Below are 19,259 nucleotides of genomic sequence, written 5' to 3'. Positions count from 1 at the left end.
CAATTCCACCCACTCCTGGGGCACCATGTTGATTATCTGTCCACACCACTGATGAGGGCTAGTCTCCTCCCCACCCAACCCCTCACACTCCCACGGGTGATGAACGTTAAACTGTGGTCCTTCCCCACCGGGCCTTCGCGGTGGCCGCACCAAGCTTGAGTGCATCCCTCAGCATGTACTCCTGCAGGCGAGAGTGAGCCAGTCGGCAGCATTCAGTCACAGACATCTCCATGTGCTGGCACACCACTAAGTTTCTGGCAGATCAAAGCACGTCTTTCACCGAATTGATGATCTGCCAGCAGCACCGGATGTTTGTCTCCGTGTGCGTCCCCGGAAACAGCCTGTAGATCACGGAGTCCTCGGTAACGCAGCTGCTGGGCATGAATCTTAGCACTGTCCCTTCCATTCTCCTCCACACCTTCTTTATTTACCCTTGCCATTTCTTAACTCAACCCATAGAGACTCTACACCTTCTGATCCTATGTCATTTTGAACAGTTCTCTAGTATGATAGGAGGGAATCTTGGGACTTTTGACCTCACAATACCTCATTATGACCTTGCACTTTTTGTTTGTTTGCACTGCACTTTATCTGTAACTAAAATTTTATTCTGCATTCTGTTATTGTTTTAATACCGCAATGCACTGTGTAATGATTTGATCTGCATGAATGATATGCAAAACAAGTTTTTTTTTCCTCCCGGTACCTTAGCAATTTAAGTGAAAAATCATTACTTCAACAGAAGACCATAAGACACAGGCCATTCAGCCCATCAAGTATAAAATCACTATACATATTACAAAATATCGGCAACCATACTGAAGACTAGTTAAAGGGCACCTATCACCTTTCAATCTATTAAAAAACCACATGCAATATTTCACCTCTTCTTCCTAAAAACAGAAAAATACAAACATCACCCATAAAACACCATCAGTCCTTCACACCCTAAATCACCTGGTGTACTGTATGGCCAACAGTATAATAAGGGACTACTTTATGTTGCATGCGCTATTAGGCACATATTGATCTGTACGTGTGTGCTGAGTTCGGATTATGCCAGTACAGAACCATGAAACTTAGCTCCCGTCTCCAGCGTTTTTATTAATAGCATTGTTGTGTAACCAGGCTACATACACAACAAATTGGCGACAAGACTAATGAACCTACATCGTATCGGAACGCCGTGTTTTAATTGATAACGACACTCGGAAGAAGAGCGCAAGGAACTAGCCAAAGAGCGGAAGAAGGAGGCAGAGTGAGGCCACGAGTCTGAAAGGAAGTGGGAACACAGCCGGGGTCAGCAACGTCGGGAGACCAAGGGACACAGTCCGAGCCACAGCACGTCCTGCCGAGACCACAGCTGGCGCTGACCCTCAGGGACTGAGGGTCTGCCTGCCCCAGAAGGGAGATAAAAAGGAGCGACACACACACATCTAGATGGAGTGCGCTCATGGCGCTAGCAAAAGGGACACGCGAGTCAAAAAAGGAAAATAAGGGGAGAACGGGGCTTAATTAACATAACAAAGATGGCGATGATTGGAACCATTACAGCATTTGATAGTGGCATTGAAAACTGGGCAACTTACATTGAAAGAGTGGAATTATATTGTAAGGCTAACAGTGTTAAGGACGAAAAGAAAGCCAGCACCTTACTCAGTATTATGAGAGCAAAAACATACGGCCTGCTACAGAGCTTGTTAACCCCTGAAAAGCCAGTTGACAAAACATTCAAGCAAATAGTAGACACTGTCCAACAGCATTTAAACCCCAAACCACTGGTCATTGCTGAAAGATTTAAATTTCACAATTGGGATCAGGGCAAAAATGAAAGCATTTCTGAATATTGTGCTGAATTGTGCAAATTATCAGAACGTTGTCAATTTGGAGTTGGTCTATCGGATGTATTGAGGGACAGGTTAGTGTGTGGCATGCACTGTGAAACCACACAAAAGAAGCTTCTGTGTGAAAGAGACCTTACTTTCAAGAAAGCGCTAAACATTGAAATATCAACAGAAACAGTGGCACGGGATGCTTCCGAGATACAACAAAAATCTCTGGAATATGCCACAAATAAAATGTCACTGAACAGGAATGAAGGAAAGAAATGTTACCATTGTGGGAACAGGTCACATGACCCAGATGGCTGGTGGTTTAAAGACAAAGAATGCTGAAACTGTGGCAAACAGGGCCACATTGGCAGAGTATGCAAAGCTAGTCAACAGCAGAAAAAGGGCAAAACACAGAGAAACAAGAAACCCCAGAAAGGAAAATACAACAAGGCACACAAAATGAAAGAAGGCAGTTCTGATGAAAACGACTCCAATGAAAGTGAATTGTCTTGTTGGCAACTTCACAGCATGAAAGAGACAGATGATCGAAGAGTAATATGCATCACTCCACAAGTGGCAGGCATGAGACTGAAAATGAAATTGGACACAGACTCAGCCTTAACAGAGATCTCTGTACATAACTACAAAAGATTATTTTCCTCACATATCTCTGAAACGAACTAAAGTACTGCTAAAGACTTACACAGGACAGAAAGTGCGTCCCAAAGGTAAAATTAAAGTGACAGTGACCTACAGAGACAAAACACAGCAACTGAACCTCTATGTACTGAAAAATGGAGGACCACTGGGACGTGAACGGCTCAGGAAAATCCAGTTGAGTTGGCACACAATCAAGGCACTAGATGTGTCAACAAAGGGGGGGGGGCAGCTCAGCGGGGAAGATGTCCACAGCTCTCCTCTCACCCACTGTCGATTATTACAACGACGAGGAGGAGCTAGACAGCATTCACGATGAGGACAACGCAGTATCTGTAGCCGTGACTCAGATGAAGATAGAGGATGCAAGGGAGACAGATGTTGCCAATAAGCAGTATGATGAAGACTTCCTGGAAGTAAAAGAGCAGATGTACCAGAAGAAATTGACATCTCTCAAAAGATAGCTACAGCAGTTACAGGAAGGCACTTAGCAGGAGTATCAGAAAAGGATGAAGAAACTAGATCAACAATACAAGAATACGAAATGCAGAGCTTTTTCTGCAACTGAAGACAGAACAAGTGGAAAGGAATTATATTAAAGAGAAGAAAGCAGCAGTGAAGGAATTTGAAGATAAAAAGATTGAGTTAGAAGAAAAGAAAAAGATGATTGAGAATGAGAGGCTATCAATGGAACTCACAGGAGATTCTATGGAGGTAAAGTGAATAACGACTAGGAAACTAAGGAGGAGACCTAATGACCCTGTTCCAATTACCGACAAAAGACGAAAACATGCACCTGCGCTGTTAAAATACTTGTTAATAGATGAACAGATAATGGAAGATCTGCGAACTCTCAATAAGCTTAAATCTCCAAAATGACCAGCATCTCCATTCAAACAGAACAGTTTTCACACGAAGTAAATCTCAAACCAATCATTTCCTCCATTGAGAATCATACACTTAATCCTTTGCAGGAAAGTTTCTTTTACAAGTACATATTCTGAATCCTCAGCCAATGTGTCTTGTTTTTCACAAAGAAGTTGGGAAACATCATCAAAAGAGAGGCAAATTCTGGCAACAAACTGTAAGGTTTCTACTGTTGTATTTTCACAGTTGTGCTGAATGTGCACCTGAAGGAATTCTCCCCCTTGAGCCAGACTGCAGGTAATCCTTAATATCAGCAAAACTGCACTTTAACAGCAGCTTAAGAACAATGGAATGAACAACAGGATTTCAATCAACTGCTTCATCAAATGGTGAATGATTACTGGTAAAGTACTGATCTTTCTGTAAGTCATTGGATTGTCCCGAGTTTTGAATAACTAGCAGAGACAGCAGATCACCAACTACTTCTTTGCTGGTGGCAAGTGATCTTTGAAACAGACCATGGAAACCGAAGCTATGAAAAATGCATCACACCTCTTGCGAAATATGACTAATTTTGCTACAGCTTCACTTATTTCTTCTGTTATCACTACTACTACTACTACTACTATTATGTCGACTCAGGCCTAGGGGGTACATAATTGTCATCTAGAGAAGTACGGCACAGTGGGCAGAGTTGTTGTCCTGATTCAAGCCACCGCTTTATACATTTTAAACAGTAAAAATTATCACATGGAAGCAGGATGGGATCACTGAGTTCTCCTAAACAAATTGTACATTCTTTCAGATCATACCTGAAGAACAGACATCCTGCACTATTTTCACAGTTCCTGAGGACTTGAACCACAGCCCGAAAGAGCCCTCGGGATCTCACATCAGAGTTACTGTTCAAACTCTTTGCAAGTTGACCAACATAGAATGCAACCTTGTTCTCCAATTTATCATGTATTTCTTTAACTTCCAAAATGATGTGTTCCACAAAAAGTGATAGCATCTCCATCTTCTCCTGAGCATCTTCCCAGCACTCCTGCTGAATCACCAACACAAAGATATGAAGCAGAAATAGAAGATGGAAAGTTATATTACGATTAGAGATGGTATCATAAAGGTCAGGCTATCTATTTGGAATCTAAGGAGAATACGAAGACTGGCTGTGTAATTAGCTCAGTTGGAACAAATGAGATATGGGTAAGGAAGACAAGTGATAGCACAAAGATGCGTCTATATCTAGGACAGCTGCACAGACGAGTCTTCATTATATGGAGGCGATCTGCTGCCTAGAACTCTTAGCAAGTTGGAGGCACACATCTTCTTAACTCCCTATGCTCGGAGGTCAACTTTTCATGACTTTTATATGGAAATCTGTATTAAAACAAACAAGGTTATTGACAGACATTACCCGGAGAGGCAGAGAAGACCCCCCCCCACCCCAATCAAAAGTGGTGATGTTATCAGCATATAGGAGGAAGGTTGAAAATCTGGTTGAATGGTGCCATAACAGCAACACAGAAACACAGAAAACCTACAGCACAATACAGACCCTTTGGCCCACAAAGCTGTGCTGAACATGTCCTTACCTTAGAAATTACCTAAGGTTACCCACAGCCCTCTATTTTTTTTTAAGCTCCATGTATCTACCCAGGAGACTCTTAAAAGACCCTATCGTATCCGCCTCCACCACTGTCGCCGGCAGCCCATTTCAACGCATTCACCACTCTCTGCGTAAAAAACCTACCCCTGATATCTCCTCTGTACCTACTTCCAAGCACCTTAAAACTGTGCCCTCTCGTGTTAGCCATTTCAACCCCAGGAAAAAGCCTCTGACTATACACACAATCAACGCCTCATCATCTTATACACCTCTATCAGGTCGGCTCTCATCCTCCGTCACTCCAAGGTTCATTCAACCTATTCTCATAAGGCATGCTCCCCAATCCAGGCAACATCCTTGTAAATCTCCTCGGCAACCTTTCTATAGTTTCCATATCTTTCATGTAGTGAGGTGACCAGAACTGAGAACAGTACTCCAAGAGGGGTCTGACCGGGGTCCTATAGAGCTGTAACCTCTCACTCAATGTCAGCAAGACGAAAGGGCTGATTATTGATTACAGGAGCGGAAACCAGAGGTCCACAAGCCAGTCCTCATTCGGGGATTGAAGATGGAGAGGTTCAGTATCTTTAAATTCTTTCGCAATATCATTTCAGGGGATCTGTCCTGGGACCAGGCTGTTCTTCGCACTTGGACCCGGGCCATGCCACAGCTATACGCGCTCATTCTGGACCCGAAGACACATTCCAGCCTGCATCGATTTAGGTGGATGGGCTCCAAAACTCCTCCACTAAGACTTCTCTCTGCTTCGCTTCCTCCAACTCCATCTCTGATTCTCACTTAGTCTCAAAAAAGCCTTGACCTCGCTCCAACTCCATCTCACACCCATACGTCTCAACACTCGGATCAGCCTCGCTTTCGTTCACTTCTTCATTGTTTGCAGTGATCGTTTACCACAATTTTCCATATAAGTGCAATTAATAGAGTATTTAGTATTTAGAGTAATAGAGTATTTAGCCAGATTCCAGAGAAAACACTGTGCATGAAAAAACATTTATCTTTTTAAATAACTATTTACCAATTGCCAACACTAATGCTTATGGCTTATGTTCACTGTTTGAGTTTTAAAAAAAGTTGTAAGAGGATACCAGTAGAACAAAGCAAAACACAGAGCTTAGAATGAGTCTATTCATTTGGACTTATACACTCCAACATTAGCTGCCCAAAGATGTCTGGTTTAGGTTCATTTCCACATTTGTCTCATAAAGGTCAAGGTTACTTCCTTGGAATTTCCAATTTCCCTTTTTCCAGAGACACTTTGCATGAAAAAATTTCTTTTCACACTGCCAGGTAACAGACACTCCTCCTTGCACCAAACCGACGATCAATGAGAGCAAAGAAAAGTCATTTGGCCAATCTTAAATGCCTCAAATGCCTCTTTCCGATCCTGTGCATAGGTCAACCAGGTTTTATTTGAGTTTCCCCCAACTCTCCTCTCCCATCAGATTCCTTCAACAGCCTAACTTTTCTCACTTTACTCCCCCTCCCCACCCGCCTTCTTTCCCCTTCACCTGGCTTCATGGATTAACTTCCAACTTGTACTCCTACCTCTCCTCTCCCACCATCTTCATCTGACTTTTCTCCCTTCCTTGCTAGTCCTAATGAAAGGTCTCAGTCCAAAACATCAACTGTTTATTCCTCATCCTAGATGCTGCCTGACCTGGAGGTCCTCCAGCATTTTGTGTTATTCTGGATTTCCAGCATATTGTAGTACACACCAGCAAAATAGTTTTTTTCCAGTGAACCTGGTGAGTTTAAAAGAAGCAGGAAAGATTCAGACACTCCATACCACAGCTCTGACTGCTATCCCACCTACATTCCTGACCCCTCGGATTCCCAACCCTGGCTCTGGTTGCACAAGCAGCCCATTCTCTGGCTGTACACCCTGCTTACACACTGGACTAGCAGCTCACATTCCAGACCAATGAGATAGATGCTGAGTGAAAAAAAAAAGGATTTCTGAATAATTAGATGCCAGATTACTGGTCAAACTTTTAAAAATGTTTTCCTATTCTTCCTACCGGAATCATATTCCACATACCTTTCCTTGCCCCACATCTACATTGCTTTGCATATTCTCTACTGTTTACTCTCCATTTGCTTCTTCAATAAATTTTGATCTCATCATCCTTGTGCTAATCATAGCCTACCAACCTGAAAATGCCCATTAATTCTAATTTCCTTTACTGTCCTTTACTCAGTCACTCCACATCATTGCTTAGCTTCTTACATGCCAGCTTACTGAATGTCTTCTGAAACTGCAGAAACCATACACTGTTGGAACCCATTTCCCTTCCATAAACCTACATCAAATCTGCCTAGTGCTTTCAGTACAACCACATTGTACTTTCAGCATGATTGCTAAGTGATCAGATGAACCAATCAATTGTTTCCTAATTCTCTTGCTATATTTCATATATTAATAGTTTCAATTCCTCACTATATTAGCAACAGAAGGAAGTCTTCCAAGTATGTTTCTTTCACAATGGAATACACTTGTTAAATACTATATTTGTCTTTAAATCCTTATACTATTCATCTGCTATTTACCAATTAATCTGATTTTCTTCATGAGGAAGTTACTCCCAAGTACTCTCCAATCTAATATAAAAATTCTATCATATAATGTTTGCTCATCCCTGGGCAATAGCAGTATTATGACATTACTTTTTAATGGCGTCTTATTAACACAAGTTCGAAATAGCTGTCCTCATTGGTTCCACGGCATATGCCTTCCCAAGTTGTGACCACTCTTCACTTCTGCAGCTACAAGGTCCCTTATCATTGGATCAAGCCCAAGCACAAACACCACCCTCCCACCCATTCACATCCTTCTCTGAGCCCCAGTCCTATTATCTTTTTCAGTGCTAAACATCAAATGCACTGGAACAGTCTCCTACATTGTTCAGAGTGACTATATCCCTGTTACAGTTAAATCAGATCAATTATATCAGTAGATATTATTTTAAATGATTTTTGAAAGCAGGTTTCATTTTAACATCATAATTTTTCCAAATTTGACCTTCCTAATTAATGCATCATAAAATTCATCATCCTTTCCTGATACAGAATTATTTATTACCAAACTGCTCCCTTAGCTACAAATTTTCATATTAAACTCCCCTTTGTCTCCAAAGTAAAAAGATTAATGAAATAGTTATCAATTGCTTCTGTCTCTCCAGGTAATCCGAGACAGCTTCAATGACGCTGAGATCGGGATTCTGTGGAAGCCATACCATCTGAAACCATATATTTAAGAAATTAGGATGCACAAGACCTTTGTATAGTACTTTATCTCTGATATTACTTAGCCGCACATTAATATCAGTTATGCAAGCTTTTCTAATAATATCATGCAGTTTTCTTGCTGCTGCCATCAGGTAGAAGGTACAAGTGCCTCAGGACTTGCACCACCAAGTTCAAGAACAGTTACTACCCCTCAGCCATCAGGCTCTTGAACAAAAGGGGATAATTACACTCATTCTACTTCTGGTGTTCCCACAACAGATGGTCTCACTTTAAGGACTTTTCAGCTTGTTATTTCATGCTCTTTCATTTCATGTTACTTCATACTAGTTATTTATTGCTATTAATTTATTTTTGCCTTTGCATAGTTTGTTGTTCATTGATCCTGTTTCAGTTACTGTTTTATAGATTTCCTAAGTATGCCTGCAGGAAAAAGAATCTCAGGGTTACATGTGGTGACATGTATATACATTGATAATAAATTTTACTTTTGATCTTTAGACGTTTGCTTTCATTACAGCTATAAATGTAAGAGAACACTGATACTCAAGCTGCATTATCCATCAAGGTATCACTTGATCTCTTGTGTGTCAAAGAAACAAAGGAGAAAGAATTTCTGATCCTTTTTTTGCCCCAAATGAGGAAAAAAAAACTTTGCTGGATCCAGAAGGGAATTAGTGCCTTGAAAAAGTATTCAGCCCCCACAACTATTTTCACATTTTATTGTTTCACCTTCTAAATTTACATATTAAAGTAGGAATTTTTGAGCTAATCTATAAAAGATTGCACATCATGTTAAATGCCCCTCTAAACTTAGTCGCCAGAAAAGAATGACACTTGTAAGAGAGGGTACTGTGATGCCAACAGTATCTCTAAGTGAGCTACGGAAGTCAGTGGCTGCAACTAGAGGTGAAGATCATGGCTCTATAAGGCCTTGTAAAAATGGCAATTAATGGAAGAGTGGCAAGGAGGAAGCACTGACTCAAAAAATACACATCCTTGCCTATATAAACTTTGTGAAGTATCACCAAGATACTGTAAAGATGTGAAAAATGAGACTAAAGTGAAACATTTTGGTCTGAACACTAAGCAGTAAATGTATTCCGGCTCTGCACCATTGCCGAGGTCAGATAGGTCTACCTCAGATGTGAAGTAAAGTTGAGGCAATAAGGACTAAACTCACCAGAGTGTAGAAGAATAGTAAGTGATTTTATTGAAAAATATTTTGAAGGAAGTCAACAGAATGGATGCTGAAAGGATGTTGCCTCTAATGGGGGTATAGTTGCAGAACAAAGGATTGGCATTTAAGAAGCACAGAAGGAATTTATTTCTCAGAGGATCATGATTCTTTGTTATTCTCTGTCCCAGAGGGATGTGAAGATGCAGTCATGAAAATATTCAAAGGTGAGACTGACAGATATTTGAACTACAATGGAGTCAAGGCCAAGTTTGGATCAGCCATGATCTTAGACATAGTGCAGCTAGCTTGAGGACCAACAGAACTACTTCTGTTTCTTCTGATCTTCTGCACAGTACTACGAAATTATCAAATCACATAGCATTCTTTTTGAATAAACAGAGAAAATAACATGCACTCCCTTGAAGGACATTTTTATAGAAAGATGCTGCATCAGCACTTGGTAACACTAATACTTTTAGAAAGACAGTCTTTAAAAGATATAGTGAACATGAAACTACACATCTCTTAATTGTTATTCTATCACTGATATATTAGCATAGGAGAAGGCCAAAAAGTAAGTTACAATAGCATATAAAAATTCTCCCAAAACTTGCAAGCCCTGATAAAAAATACACAAAGAATGTGATTGGGCCATACAATGTTGGGCTCCTTACACGGCATACAATGTTTTCCTGTAAAACATTGTACCATAACCACCACTTTAACTACTTTAAAACTTCAGTTCATTGCAAATACAAGAATACAAGAAATTGCATATTTAGCCTATTCCGCCCTTCAAGTCTGTTCTCCACCATTCAATAAAATGATGGATGCTTAATCTTGAACTCTGCTTCAATTTAGAATCAGTCATTTGCATGGAAATGGCCTATTCAGCCCACCAAATCTATGCCAATCAGTGGGCACCTAATAATCACATCTTCCAACACTTTGCCCAAAGTCTAAATACTTCAAGTTTTCTAGAAACATACTTTTTAAATGCTGTCAGTAATTCTTTCTCCAATCACTATCTCAGGTAGTCCATTCTAATTACTCACCAACTTCTGGGCCGAAAAAAAAATTCCCATCAAATCTCTTACCCCTCACACTAAAATCCATGTCCTCTAGTTTTATTCACTTCTGATATAGGGAAACGTTTACTGCAGTCTACCCCATCTATACGCCTCGTAATTTTATATACCTCAACTATGTCCCTTCTTAACCTCCTTTGCTCCAAGGAAAACTAGATTCTTCAGTCTCCATTCACAACTGAAACATTCCACCCAGGCAACACACCAGTGAATCCCCTGCACTCTATCTAGCACTATATAATGTCAGTTCCTCATAATCCTAGACTCTCCTAAAGAGCAAATATCCTATCGTGTTCTTGATTACGTTCAGCCCACAGAATTTTCTGGGTGTAAATAATTCCAAAGGTTCACAACCCTCAAAGGAAATTCATCTTAAATGGGCAATTCCTTTATTCTGAAGTTTCCTAGAACTCTTGAAATTTTCTGTCAGGACCCTTGTCTACTTCAAACAAGTTAATAAAAATACACTAAATGACAAAAACCTCCAATTAAAAAAAAATCCAAGCAAGGACAGAGAATTCACATTTCAGTTGTTAATTGTTAACTAGGGTTGGCATGTTAGTGCAGTGGTTAGCACAACATTTTACAGTGCAGGCGCCCCGGGATTCAATTCCCACAGCTGCCTGTAAGGAGTTTGTATGTTCTCCCCGTGACCACATGGGTTTCCTTCGGGTGTTTTGATTTCCTCCCAAAGTCCAAAAACTTACTGATTAGTAGGTTAATTAGTCATTATAAATTATCCCATGACTAGGCTAGGATTAAATTGGGGGATTGCTGGGCATGTGGCTTGAAGAGCCTATTCTGCGCTGTATCTCAATAAATAAATAAACAAACAAACCAACCAACCTTGTGCCAGAATGGAAATAGTTCTATTGAAAGGTAACCATGCTTTAACCAAGTCAAATAAAACCTAGTTTTCTTATTGTACCTGAGTAAAGATTCAAGATTAAGAAAAAGTTAATATTCAACAAAAGCAGGTTTAACATAATTTTTGTTGATTGCCATTCACATAAAGCACTAACTTGAGAAAGCTAAGACATTTCTTCTGACCAATCCTTCTTCCAACATTGTTAAAGTTTATTTAATTGCACATGAACCAGAATACAATGTTCCAAAAACAATTATACAATTTTAAAGACCTGTACTGACAACCCAAGCTTTACAGCCATTTAAGTTACTGAAATTTGCCTTTTTAGAATTCTTAAATCATTACCTAGGAATTTGAAATACAGATTAAAATTCATTCTTATATAATTTATGTGAAAAGCAGATAAGTCAACAAAAAAAGTTATGCTTTTTTCAAACTGCTTTTCTTGATGCAGGCACAGATTTCAGTTTGGCAGTACTGAAAACCATGATATGTTCTGTTTTTCAAGAACGAATCTACACTTCCAACCCCATAACATGGAATCACTTGTATAAAACAGCTTTAAGATACAAAAGGAAATCCTTGTTACTTTCTCTTTTCTACGGTTCTATGGATTCCTTCTTCGCAACACACACAAAATGCTGGAGAAACTCAGGCGGCCAGGCAGCATCTAGGAAAAGAGTGCAGTCGACCTTTCTGGCCGAAACCCTTTTGTGAGTGTTCTCTTTTCCTATGTGCTGCCTGGCCTGCTAAGTTCCTCCAGTATTTTGTGTGTGTTGCTTGGATTTCCAGCATCTGCAGATTTTCTCATGTTTGTGAATGGATCCATTATCAGCTTATTTTTCCAGGGAATTTTAAAATAATTTGCATTCAAAGTACTGTAATAGTCAACAAACTTCTAACCATAGTAGGGGAATTAAGGGTTATGGGGAAAAGGCAGGTAAATGGAGCTGAGTTTACAGTCAGATCAGCCATGATCTTATTGAATGGCCGGGCAGGCTCAATGGGCCGGATGGCCTACTGTTGCTCCTATTTCTTATGTTATCAGAGATCACAGGAAAAATATTTGCATCACACCTAAAGAAACAAACCTTAGTCAAATAAAAGGAAGTAAAGATTTGGTAAGATGGATGATAATTTTTCAAATAATAAGACCATGAGAGCAAAATTAGACCATTTGGCCCATTGAGTCCACTTTGCCATTTCATCATGGCTGATCCATTTTTCCTCTCAACCCCAATCTCCTGCCTTCTCCCCTTATCCCTTCATGCCCTGACCAATCAAGAATCTATCAACATCTGCCTTAAATATACATGCAGACTTAGCCTCCATGACTACCTGTAGCAACAATTTTCAGAGATTCACCACTCTCCGGTGAAAGAAATTCCTCATCTCCATTCTAAAAGGACGCCCCTCTATTCTGAGGCTGTCTCCTCTGGTCTTAGACTCTCCCACCATAGGATATCTCCTCTCCACATTCATTCTATCAAAGCCTTTAACTGGGGTTCAAATGGGGTCACCCTTCAATCTTCTGAATTCCAGTGAATACAGGCCCAGAGCCATCAAACACTCTTCATATGACAAACCTTTCAAACCTGGAATCATTTTTGTGAACCTCTTTTGAATCCAATCCCGTTTCAGCATATCCTTTCTAAGGGGCACAAAACTGCTCACAATACTCCAAGTGAGGTCTCACCAGTGCTTTATAAAGTCTCAACATTACATCAGCATTATAATGTACTAAAACAGCGTGCTGAAGAAAACCAGTCAGAGCAGCCAATGCAGCATCCTTTTCCCAAATCTCAGCGGTAAGTATGTATATAAACAAATAAAGTGGGCAAGAGATTAAGTCGAGGATCTAGCTGCTCATTCAGCTGAGCCTAAAAGCAAGCTAAATTGTGTACCATAAAAGGCATTTTGGAAATGCAAGCCTTTCACAGAAAAGAATCCAGTTACTAACAAGCGACAAGCACCAGTTTCTCTGGAAATGATTCAGATCAAATTCAGTGAGGAGGCATCACCAACACTTCAAGAGTGAAACCAGTTTGTATACAGCGAAAGTTACCCCCAATCTGTCAGGTAATCCACTTTATATACTGTAAATAGCTTTACAATATGTGAGTGTATCTAGTTTGTATGGAAAGAAAAGCACAAGCCCAGCTTCTACATAGCAAAAATTCTCCGGTCACTGAGTGAATCCAATTTGCTTAGTGAAGGGCAGCAGTCTAACTGGGAATCCAGTTTGCATGCAATAAGGGGCGTGAAAATTTGGGCAAATCCACATTTGTACAGAGTGCCAGATATGAGTCTATAAATGAGCACATCCCACACTGGTCACTCAAGAAAACCCATCAATCACCTGTAATCTCACCTGAGGCAGACCCTGCATGTCCCAAGGATACCACCAGCCACCTCAGAACCAGCAAAACCAGACAGGAAAACAAGTCATCATTTACTACGCAATTCTGGTTGTGAAGAAAATTACAGCAGTTACCAACTACAAAACTAAAGTTCTTTGGAATAATTTGAAAGACACCCTTGTCTAAGTGGCACCAATTTTTTTACTGCAACGATTACATGCTTTGAGTGTATCAGATGTGTCATCATATTTTTAGGCAATCTGTCAGGATTGAAGATAACTTGCTTACATTCTGGTTTTGTGGGTTCAGAAGCCAAGGGAGGAACCACAGAGTCTTGTCACAAAAGAGGAGATAATGCCTCATGGGTAAGGGAGTGGATTGGTTGGATGGAAATTTTACCATTTCCATTGCTTATGCAGGCCCTCTCTGTATGCTCCAGATACATGGAGTCTCAATAATATCCCAATTCTGCTTCAATTTCAAACAGTCATGGGTTCCCAAAAATCAGTGACGTTGCATTTCGTTCAAGGTTTTGAGTACATCCTTGTATAGTTTCCTCCACCTGTCCGATAACCTCTTCCCAACAGCTCTGCTCCACATAAACACACAATATTGCAAACGATATTCTAATTTACATGCTTTTAAAATCTGGACTGTTCACAGAAAGCAATACAACGTACTAGAAATTTATAACTAAAATCATCTCTGGAGAATCCTTGTTACAGTCAGTCGCATAGAACAGGACATGGAAGACTAGACTACCAAACAATCTATCTAGTATAGGGTCAAAAAAAAACTGAGTTAATACAGAATGATAAAGACTAGTCTGTGAATAAATCACGATAAAATACTAAGTGAGTCCTGCTTACACAGTGAAGCACTGTGGCTTGCAGTGAAAGTCTCTACCGTTTGGGAGCAAATCCAGTTCGAGGAGTGGATCCAATTTGAGCAGTGAAACCCCTACAGTCTAGAAATGCTACAATTTGAGGCGTAAATCCAGTTTAAGGGATCAAACCCCTAATCTGGCAGGGTATCCAATTTGAGTAGATCCCCCAGTTTGGGAGCAAATCCTGTCTGAGTAATTGATCCTCTTCCTCTGGATCCAGTTTGATGAGCGGATCCATTGCAGAGCTCAGTGAGAGCTCATCGCTGACTCGGGGGTGGTGGGGGTCAGGGCAACCGTGCCTGCAGACTCCCTCCCTCCCCTGTACCAGGCCGCCTACATCCCCCTCCTCCCGAGAATTAACCCTCACAAATATAGGGGGCAGACTAAGGCCTGATGACAGAGCACCAGGGCCAAGCAGACCGACGCGATGTCGGGCTGCTTACCGAGTGCAGGCGGACGGCCGAGCGCGGCAGAGCCCGAGCCTGAGCCGGCGGGCCTAGGGCTCGGCCGTATCCCTGCGCCCGCCGCCCGCCCTCCCCGCCGAGATCCGGGACTACATGCCACCCAGTAGTCCCGGCCCCGGCCCAGCCTTCCCCCCGGGGTTCCCGCCGCCCGCTCACCTGCCGCCTCCGGGTCCCGCGCCGCTGTTTTCGGGGGTCGGCCTCGCGGCATTATTATTTTTTTTGGTTCTCGGATCTACTTTAGTGAGAGCGCGCGCGGGGCGGCGCCGGGGGCGCGCACGGCAGTGGGGGCGGAGCGAGATCAAGACGGTGGCGGAAGGCGGCCCGGGCCTGGCGGGAGGGAGAAGGGGTTTAAGGTCGCTGCCGCTCTTTATAAGTGGGGTGTAATTTGAGGGGAGAAGAACAAGTGGTTATAAGGGAGTTAGGTTGAGGCCCCGATTGGGGTGGTTAATGAAAATGGTTCGGTGGAGGGGGATAGATGGTGTGGCTGTAGGTACCTGGGAAAGAGTGGGTCCCTTTGGTCTTTATGTTTGAAGCTGGGTATGTGGGCAAAGTCCTAGATGTATTCAATAAGGAGAAGGATATGGAAGATACTCAGTTCCAGTAGGGATATGTGGATAATCTGGAGCAGGTCAGTAAGAAGGAAGCAGTTTTAAATGGATAGATTTTTTTTAAGGTGATAACTAAGAAGATTGATGAAGGCAGAATGGTAGATAGTGTATGTGTAGACTGAAGTAAGGTATTTGGCAAGGTCTGTATGAAAGGTTTGTTAGAGAAACATGGTATCCAAAATGAACTGGATACCATTCAATGCTGGCATGATGATAATAGCAGAGGATGGTGGTAGAAGAATGCCTTTCTGTGACCAGTGGTGTACCCCAGAGATTGGGTGTTGGGACCCTTGTTATTTATGATTATAGGACATAAAATGGTACAGTACAGTATAGGCTCTTCCACCCACAATAATTTGATGACCTGTTTGATAATCAATCTAACTCTTCCCACATCACCTCCATTTTTCTTTCATCCATATCCCCATCTAAGAATCTCTTATAGTCTCTAATGTGCCATCATGCCTGGCAGAGTTCCATGCATTCATTGCACTGTGCAAAATAAAATGGCCCTGACATCCCCTGATAGAGGGTCTCAGCCAAAACCAGCAACTGTTTATTCCCCTCCACAGGTGCTGCTTGACCTGCTGTTCCCCCAGCATTTTAGTTAGAGATACAGCTCAGAATTTCCCCTTCAAACTGGTCCACCCAGCAATCCCTGATTTAAGCCTTGCCTAATCATGGAACAATTTAGAATGATAAAGTAACCTACTAACTGGTATGTCTGGACTGTGGAAGGAGTCTTGAGGACCCAGAAAAAAAAGCACAATTCCATGGGGAGGACTTCAAACTCCTTACAGATAATGTTGGAAATGAACTCTAATGGCAAGAGCTGTAATAGCATCGTGCTAACCACTATGCTTCAGTGGCGCCCAGTTTTGTGTGTGTGTGTTAGTCTGGATTTTCAACATTTGAAGAATCTCTTGTGTTTCTTAAAATCGTTTTATACATTTTCCCCAATCATCTTTAAATTATTCCTCCTCATGTTAGCCTGGGAGCCTCTGGCTGTCCACTCTATCTATCCCCCTTAGCATCTTATATGCCTCTATCAAGTAACCTCTCTACTTCCTTTGCTCCAAAGAGAATAGCTCTAGTTCAGTCAACTTGTCCTCATAAGACATGATCTCTAATCTAAACAGTAACCTGGTAAATCTCATCTGAACCCTCTATAAAGGTTCCACATCCTTCCTATAGTGAGGGGATCAGAACCGGACACAATACTCCAAGGGTGGTCTAACCAGTGTTTTACAGAGCAGCAGTGTTACCGTGAACTCAATCCCCCAACTTATGAAGACCACCGTATGTCAACCACCTTATCAACTTGCACAGCTTCTTTGAGGGATCTATAGTCACGGATGCCAAGATCCCTCTGTTCCTCCATGTTGCTAAGAATCCTGCCATTAACCCTGTATTCTGCCTTCAAGTTCGACTTTCCAAAGTGTATTATACTTTATACTTTCTTTATTGTCGCCAAACAATTGATACTAGAACGTACAATCATCATAGCGATATTTGATTCTGTGCTTCTCGCTCCCTGGATTACAAATCAATAGTAAAGATTAAAAATTTAAATTATAAATCATAAATGGAAAATAGAAAAATGGAAAGTAAGGTAGTGCAAAAAAAACTGAGAGGCAGGTCCGGATATTTGGAGGGTACGGCCCAGATCTGGGTCAGGATCCATTCAGCAGTCTTATCACAGTTGGAAAGAAGCTGTTCCCAAATCTAGCCGTACGAGTCTTCAAACTCCTGAGCCTTCTCCCAGAGGGAAGAGGGATGAAAAGTGTGTTGGCTGGGTGGGTCATGTCCTTGATTATCCTGGCAGCACTGCTCTGACAGCATGCGATGTAAAGTGAGTCCAAGGATGGAAGATTGGTTTGTGTGATGTGCTGTGCCGTGTTCACAATCTTCTGCAGCTTCTTCCGTTCTTGGACAGGACAACTTCCATACCAGGTTGTGATGCACCCTAGAAGAATGCTTTCTACAGTGCATCTATAAAAATTAGTGAGGGTTTTAGGGGACAGGCCAAATTTCTTTAGTTTTCTCAGGAAGTAAAGGTGCAGGTGGGCCTTCTTGGCAGTGGACTCTGCTTGGTTGGACCAAGTCAGGTCATTTGTGAATTTGACCCCGAGGAACTTAAAGCTTTTGACCTGTTCCACTTGCGCATCACTGATGTAGATTGGGTCATGCAGTCCGCTACTCCTTCTGAAGTCAACAACCAATTCCTTCGACACACATCAAAGTTGCTGGTGAATGCAGCAGGCCAGGCAGCATCTCTAGGAAGAGGTACAGTTGACATTTCGGGCCGAGACCCTTCGTCAGGACTAACTGAAAGAAGAGCTGGTAAGAGATTTGAAAGGGGGAGGGGGATCTCTTCCTAGATTTTGGATCTCCCCCTCCCCCTCCCACTTTCAAATCTCTTATTAGCTCTTCTTTCAGTTGGGCCTGATGAAGGGTCTTGGCCTGAAACATCGACTGTACCCCTTTCTAGAGATGCTGCGTTCACCAGCAACTTTGATGTGTGTTGCTTGAATTTCCAGCATCTGCAGATTTCCTCGTGTTTGCGTTTTTAAAAACCAATTCCTTCAGCTTGCTGACGTTGAGGGATAGGTTGTTGTCTTTGCACCATGCTACCAGGTTCTTAATTTCCTCCCTGTACTCAAACTCATCACTACCCAAGATACGGCCTACAATTGTTGTGTCATCAGCAAACTTATATATTGAGTTTGATGGAAACTTGGCTACACAATCATGGGTGTACAGTGAGTACAGCAGGGGGCTGAGTACACAGCCTTGTGGGGCACTGGTGCTCAGAGTGATTGTAGAGGAGAGCTTGTCCCCTATTTTTACAGCCTGGGTCCTGTCTGTGAGGAAGTTGAAGATCCAGCTGCAGATCTGAGTGCTAAGGCCCAGGTTCCGGAGCTTAAGAATCAGTTTATTTGGAATGATGGTATTAAAGGCAGAGCTGTAGTCAATGAAAAGGAGCCTTACGTATGCGTCTTTATTCTCCAGGTGTTTCTATGGAGGAATGTAGGGCCAGAGAGATGGCATCTGCCGTTGACCTGTTGTTTCTGTAGGCGAATTGCAAAGCATCGAGGTTGACCGGTAGGCCGTGGCTGATGTGTGCCATAACCAATTGCTCGAAGCACTTCATAGCAATTGACGTCAGAGCCACAAGTCGATAGTCATTCAGGCATGCCACCTTGCTCTTCTTCGGCACTGGGATTATCGTTGCCTTCTTAAAACACGAGGGGATCTTAGACTGAAGCAAGGAGCATTTGAAGATGTCAGCAAACATGCACAGGCCCAGAGAACCTGTCCCGGGACGCCATCTGGGCCCGTCGCCTTCATTGGACTTATCCTCATATTTTTCAAGGTTGTTGTTTTGAGGCAGCAGTACAGTACAACAAAGTAAAATTACTTACAAAATAAAGTTTTTAAAAATTGCAAAGAAGGAGTAATAAAGTAGTGTTCGTGGACTGTTTGGAAAACTGATGGTGAAAGGGAAGAAACTATTTCTGAATCATTGAGTGTGGATCTTCAGGCTTCTGCACTTTCCCCTGATGGCAGTGACAT

General features: G+C 41.9%; 1 protein-coding gene across 3 annotated transcripts in view; it reads right to left on the bottom strand.

The window, feature by feature from the left end:
• The window catches only part of LOC140199432 (zinc finger protein 236-like), a 154,734-nt gene extending 139,307 nt beyond the window's left edge, over nt 1-15,427 (bottom strand). For 2 of the 3 annotated variants that reach the window (XM_072261535.1, XM_072261541.1), the window contains exon 1: nt 15,232-15,422. In XM_072261535.1, coding sequence (XP_072117636.1) covers nt 15,232-15,283 — 52 coding nt within the window. In that variant the 5' untranslated portion in view covers nt 15,284-15,422. Of the gene's footprint in view, nt 1-15,231 lie in introns of all 3 variants that reach the window. The other variant, XM_072261550.1, reaches the window with a different exon arrangement.
• Nucleotides 15,428-19,259: the final 3,832 nt, after the last annotated feature.

The sequence above is a fragment of the Mobula birostris genome, chromosome 1 (assembly GCF_030028105.1).
Source record: "Mobula birostris isolate sMobBir1 chromosome 1, sMobBir1.hap1, whole genome shotgun sequence".
Lineage (NCBI taxonomy): Eukaryota > Metazoa > Chordata > Chondrichthyes > Myliobatiformes > Myliobatidae > Mobula > Mobula birostris.
Note: the sequence above shows the minus strand (reverse complement) of the source record. Positions and strands in the feature narration are given on the sequence as shown.